Source organism: Chlamydotis macqueenii, chromosome 3 (assembly GCF_036417535.1).
Source record: "Chlamydotis macqueenii isolate bChlMac1 chromosome 3, bChlMac1.mat, whole genome shotgun sequence".
NCBI classification, from domain to species: Eukaryota; Metazoa; Chordata; class Aves; order Otidiformes; family Otididae; genus Chlamydotis; species Chlamydotis macqueenii.
This window is the reverse complement of record NC_141558.1, coordinates 118,886,760-118,893,257: the sequence shown is the minus strand read 5'-3', so window position 1 is coordinate 118,893,257 and position 6,498 is coordinate 118,886,760. Positions and strand designations below refer to the sequence as shown.

General features: G+C 39.0%; 1 protein-coding gene across 1 annotated transcript; it reads left to right on the top strand.

The window, feature by feature from the left end:
• The first annotated feature begins 1,588 nt into the window (after positions 1–1,588).
• On the top strand, positions 1,589–6,030 carry OTOR (otoraplin). Its single transcript, XM_010120959.2, has 4 exons — positions 1,589–1,706; positions 2,163–2,302; positions 2,869–2,979; positions 5,948–6,030. Exons 1-4 carry the CDS (start codon positions 1,589–1,591, stop codon positions 5,969–5,971), a joined length of 393 nt encoding a protein of 130 aa, XP_010119261.1. The 3' UTR covers positions 5,972–6,030.
• Positions 6,031–6,498: the final 468 nt, after the last annotated feature.

Here is a 6,498-nt window from a genome sequence, read left to right as displayed (position 1 = left end):
GAGTACATTGCAAGATGATGTCCCATCCACAGTCATCTCAATTAGTGTACTGTCTCCATATATGTATTTTTTCGTACTTTTTAGTGATTTTTTGCGTATGGTGTGATTTCACAAGTATTCTAATACTTGCGAGTGAAAATTGTTTCAATGTACCTGTAAAGGAGCAAAAGTTACTATATTATTTCATCATGAACTTTACGTTTTTCCTTCTGTAGTCATAACTTTGTAGGTATTAATTATGCTGTCCTTGCATCCCACTAGTCTGTCTACATGAGACTACCATTGCATTCCACTGCTGTTCGCCTATGTGCACTTAGAAGGGTTTGTGTGGAGCTGTCTGCAAAGGACGTTAGACGTTACATATGGGACGTTGGAGGAAAGAGTAATGAACTGGAAGATTAGTGGAGAATATGGTGAAGTCAGCTGAAATAGGAAGGTGATACTAGAAAATGTAAGATACTCTTTCTTTAAAAGAGAGTGTGGAATTTTTGATGACAGGTGACAGCTTCCTCTGTTCTGCTTGTACTGAAAGCTCGTATAGCCAGCAGCTCTTCAGGCCTCCTCGTGAATCAGGAAGCACTGGTTCTCTGGAGTGGCGTTTTGGGAATTCCCAAGCTTCCTTGTGGTCATTTTTAAGGACTGATCCAGACCAGCCTTCTGTACCCTCACAGCTGTGATGTGAATCACTTGGTGCAGTACCTCGGGTGGTTGTTCCTTTTGTGCGTGTGTGCGCATCTATTTTAATTAAAATACTCCCTACAAGTCTTACGTCATGTACGCTAGGACAAGATTTTGGGACGTTAGGGGAATTCTAGGTGTCCTCTCCAAGGCGTAAAGAGGGTGTTTTAAGTCAGCCTGTGGCACTAGATGTTGTTCAGCATCATGCATCTGCAAACTCTTAACAGAGTTCAGCTATGTAAATAAAAGTGAAATGGTTGCTGTCCTGGCATAACCTGTGTGTTTTGCTTTCAATTACATCTCCCTGTGGAAGGGTTGTTGCCTACACAAGTATGCAATGCTTGAACTCTTAGGTATCAGATTTAAATTGCTGAACTGCAAAGCCTTTTTACTGAATTTCAAGTCCCTAATGGTTTGTTTACATTTGCGTCCATGTGTTAGGGTCCTAGTGCATCCTTTCTGTAGACTGTGAGAGGAGTCTCTGCCACTGAGGGCTTATGGTCCAGTGAAGATTATGCTTGTCAGTGAGCATCTGTGAAAATGAAGAACTTGAGGATTTGGAAGGATGTAATTTCCTTTGCTGCTTACCAGGGTCTGACTTAATTTTCATTCTCAAACTTTGCTTGAAGTAAGATTAAGACTGTGGACAACTACAGGAAGGCTTAAAAAGTTCAAATAATACAGTTACTGATTGAAATGTTAATGCAGAATGGCTTTGGGACGGGATTTGGTTTCATGAGTGGACCCTGATGTCTTCGTCTTGCCTGCGGCTCCTCTGGTGGGGTGGAATGTCACCCCAACCCCTTCCCATTGGCCCAGTGTGTTTGTCCAGGTGTCTGCCTCTTCCATAAAAGACAGGGATCGCTGGACCTAATACGCATTCGGCAAGCGCTGCAGCAAAGAAAAAAAAATGACACGACATTTAGTTGTTTTACTTTTGTGTTTCGGATTAATGTGTCCTCTTGTAACTGGAATTTTTATGGACAAGCTTGCCAGCAAGAAGCTGTGTGCTGATGACAACTGTGTCTGTAAGTAATTTTGTTTTAGTTTAATCTCAAAAATGACTACAGGATTTGTATGCTGTAGTGTGAGTGAAAATTACTCTGCTATTTAGCTCTGTTACATTTGTATTGGCTTGTCAAGGAGTCAGGGAGTTTATGTGGAATGCCACATGCAATTTTACTGCAAAAAGGGTTTCATAAGGGACATTTTTCACTCAAGTGAAAGGTAAGTGTAGAGAGAAGGATTGTAACTACCACTATGATGAAATGGCACATTCCTAAGCCATTGTTTTGCTTACTGGAGAACAGAAAAATGAGCAGGACGAATTCTTGGACTTTTAATTTCAGGATAACCTACTTTTGTCTGTAGAAATAGTTTTACATGCATTCATACACGCACATATATTTATATTTCTCTATATAAAGGTACCTATGTATTTAAATTCATCTACCTCGTTCTTGGTTTGTTTTTTTTTTCCCTAGACACCATTTCCCTTGCCAGAGCAGAAGAGGATTATAATGCTCCAGACTGCAGATTCATTAATATTAAAAAAGGGCAGTTGATTTATGTTTACTCAAAACTAGTGAAAGAAAAAGACTCTGGAGAATTCTGGGCTGGAAGTGTAAGAGGAGATTCTTGTGTATATGAGCAAACCAGAAGTAGATTAACACGCATTTCTGTCAAGAAATGGATGATAACGCTGAGCTATTTGGGGGTTTTAAAGCAGGAACTTAGTTTTCAAAGTGAATGTATAAACTTAAACTGATTGAGGAGTCTTGAGGGTTTGTTTTTTTTTTTATGAAACATCTTTAGTAACTATATGGTAATTATGAAATGAACCTTAACAGAAGGGCTCAACAATTCTTTTCTGTGGCTGTTTGCTGAAAACTTTTATCACATTTGGTCATAAAACTTGTAAATATAAGGGAAGCAAAGATAAATGTTAGCTGCATTTATAAAAATTTCCAGATAAACTACAGGTGGTATTCATTTACTCCAAAAAAAAAGTATGCCTGTATCAGAATTTGTGTTAATGGTTTGTTTCATGTGCCAGCTAATTGGAAACTAGGAAATCTAAAACCGGAATAAGAAACATTATTAGTAACTGCTTTTGAATAAATTATAAACTAGCTCAAACCAGATGAGGACTGTTTTAAGGTACCTAATTATACATCTCCTTGCTTGAAGGTTTATGGAGAACAGTATGAGGACCATATGGGGACAGTTGGTTATTTCCCTAGCAGTTTAGTCTCAGAACAACATGTCTATCAAGAAGCAAATAAGACTGTTCCTACAATGGTAAGGAATTTGCAAAAGCCCAGCTGGCTATATAATTATAAGAAGCTGTGTAATGCTAATTTGCTGTAAAAACAGATCATAATTGTGGCAGTTGATCATAGCATATCACAGATGCTTAGGGATCTAATCTTTGCGCCTTTATACAGGCAAACATAATAAGCTCTGATACTGCAGGCATTACAAGTTCTGCATTACAGGCTTGATCCTATGAGAGTTCCTATTTATTTGAATAGCATTCCTTCAAGGCCACATAAGTTTTACCCAAATCATTTGCCATATGTTGCAAGAGTCTGGATATTGTGCTGTGTACTTTAGGAACACATACAAGCACACCCTCTTTGAATTGTATATATAAATGTATGTTGTCATAGAGAACTTCTGATTTACTCTCTTCTTTTTATGAGAAAGCAAGCATGCTTTCAAAGTTATCGGTACATCTCAAAAAGCTGAATTTAAAAGCTATTGGAAACATGCTAGTGTTCTGTAAGTAGGCTGTATTTCTGAAAGGGCAATTGTCCATGATTATGTACAGTAGTGCGTTACGCAACAGACAACTCTTAATTTTACTGAAGATCTGAAACACTTCACAGAGTAAAGGATGGTCCTTTCTCAGAGCCTGGTACGGTTTGCTTTACAACTAACACTTACTGGTAGCTTATTTCTATGCTTAAAACAAATTGAGTCGTGTGTTTCCAGTTATTAGCTTCATCAATATTGAATATTTAGCTATATGACATTTTGAAGTATACAGCAAAATACAACAATTAGTGCTTCAATCTTGAAATTGTATATGGCGTTTTTAATCCCAGGTCCAGATTACTAGATGGGATTCATTAATGCAAAAGAAATAAGCAAAAGGAAGATTTTTGTTTCATGTTAATTGTTGCTAGTATTTGTGTTATAATGTGTCAGACATGCTTTACTTGAGGAAATGCAAATATTGGATTAGTGACTGCTTTTCTTGATGCTGCATTAGGTTATTTTGAATTTGACCCAGAAGCATTGCAGCAATTAATTAGTCACAGAACATGAAAGAACAACCCTGCTCCTTGCAGGGGGGTTGGACTAGATGACCTTTGAAGGTCCCTTCCAACCCTAACCATTCTATGATTCTATGATTCTATAAAATACATTTCTAAGCTCTTTTCTCAACAATATGACAGCCAGCCTGCTGCATGGCAAGCTGAACTGGAAGCAGAGGTAGGTTAAAGTGATGTCTCAGCCTGCAGGCTGACTCGAGGTCCAGAATGGCTTGCTGTCATTGCAATACAGAACTTAAATTGGAAAGTAATTTTCTTTCACAGAACTACTGACACAGACTTTCATGGTCGTTTCACCCTTACTTCACATTCTCACTATGCAGGAACTTTGCAACAAAAACGAAGGGTGATACAGTTACATTCTTTTCCTTCTACTGCTCTCAGTTGAATGTTACAAACATGAACTTAAGGATCTGACTGTAAGTTCACATTTAAACAGTCTATAGCTCAGCTTAACTAATCTGTATATGGGCATGCTGCTTGCTCCAGAAATATCCCTTAAAAGTGCTGGTTTATACAAAGCCAGTGTTGCACACCACCATAGATGCTTCTAATGCCACCAGCCTTCCATCTGCAAATCAGAAGCCAATCTCTTGCTCACCCAAGCCACTGACAACGTTTTTGCCTTGCTTTCCTGGCCTTGCACCAATATTGGTGTTATGACAGGTTCTCTTGGGAAGGGGTTGCCATTTATTTTAGGGAACTTGATGATGCTGAAAGCTTAATGATTAAGCAGCGTGCAGCACCTGCCCCCTGATCAAAGCATGGAGTGGCACACAAATGGCTGTGCATGACGGAACTGCTGACAGGGAACTTGGTGGGAAAAAGTTTTATGGGGGGCACCTGCTGCACTGGAGAGAAGCCTGAAAGAGGACATCTGCCTGGGGGCTTCTGGTTCTCTGACTCTCCTTTTATTTTATTTCTTTTTCCCCTCAAAGTAACTTCACTGTTGGAGTGAATGTATGCCATTGGCTACAGACCCTGCTAATGTTTCTGCCTGTGAACTACTTGTCTCAGCATCCTTTTGTGCAGCACTGGGTAATCCATGCCTGTTGGTTGCTGTTTGAGCAACAAATCTGAGGAGATTCCTTCCTCCCCCCCCGCACCCCCCCCAGCTGCTACTTCTGAAATGTTGAATCACACTAAATACAATAGACTCAACACAACAGAGTGTGTGTACTACAAAGCACTGTTGGATTGCCTGCCTTCCCTCAATCACTTAAAATTGGCCATTTGCTGGCTAAGATGAGAGTACTTTCATTACCAGTAAGCATCTGTTCTGAAACAGCTCCCTGTCTTGTGCTTCAAGTGGACAGGTATATGTGATACGATGGTCTAATGTAGATATCATACAGTTTGAGCACCACAGTGTGATAATTCCCTACAGCAGATTTGAGATCAACATAGCCATATAACAGCAGGAAGCTAGATTAAAGCAATATGCTGTGGAAGTCTATCCAGTGCTGGATGTTTTCAGGCAAAATATTGACATTTATTTTCTAGTTATGTATCTCCATAGCAAGTGTATTGCATAGCCTCAGTGTGTTAAGGCATCCTTTTCAGGTGTGGTTAGGAACTGTTTAAGGATAAAGGTGGGAATACAAAACAAAAAAAAAAGGGAGGTAAGAGTCATTTGAAATGAGACAAGAAGGTGGTACTGCCTAATTCACTGTAAAAATTTATGACAGAAACAAATCATACCAGCCATGCAAAAGGAGTCAAAACACAAATGACCTTTTTCTTTTCCAGAGTTCTGTGAAGTTAGTTTATTTACAGAGAACATACTTTCAGTATATTATGGTGTACCTTGAGTATACTGCAGTGTATTTAGTGTTTGCATCTACTGATGCACCTTTAGTGGGGGTGATAAAGGAGCATTAATCCTTCAGTAATCTCCAAACATCTTTCCTTTTAACTCTCTTTTTCAGGACATTGATTTCTTCTGTGAATAGCACTGAAAGCAGTCAGATAATCTCTCGGCTACTACAGGGGAAAGCTGACAGGAGGAAACCTGGACACCGTCCCTGAGCACACAGCCCTTCCTGTAATAGATGTTTGTGAAACAAGTAATCCTTCTTTTAAACAAGAAAGTTTTCATTTAAAAAGAGTTATTTGGGATGGGGAAATAGTCCCACACAGGATTTGTTCTTTAGAAATTTTTTACCTCTGTATACTTTGATACTTGTTAATAAAGCTAATAGACTTTTAATTGCTCTAAGTCTATGTGGTATACACATGCCATGTATGGGATTAGATGTGCATGTTCCTGCCGTAACCTTACACTATCTATTAGATATTAAAAATACTTTCCTTGAATAAGCCTTCTGTGACTCGCTGGAATAAATCATTTTTGTTGCAAGAGCTATCCAACAACTGAGAAATCACCAGTAACTAAATATGGGCTTCAGCAATGTGCTGAAAAGAATTATCTTACCCATTATCTGTGCTGCTACAGGACATGTTCAAGCTGAAACTGTGG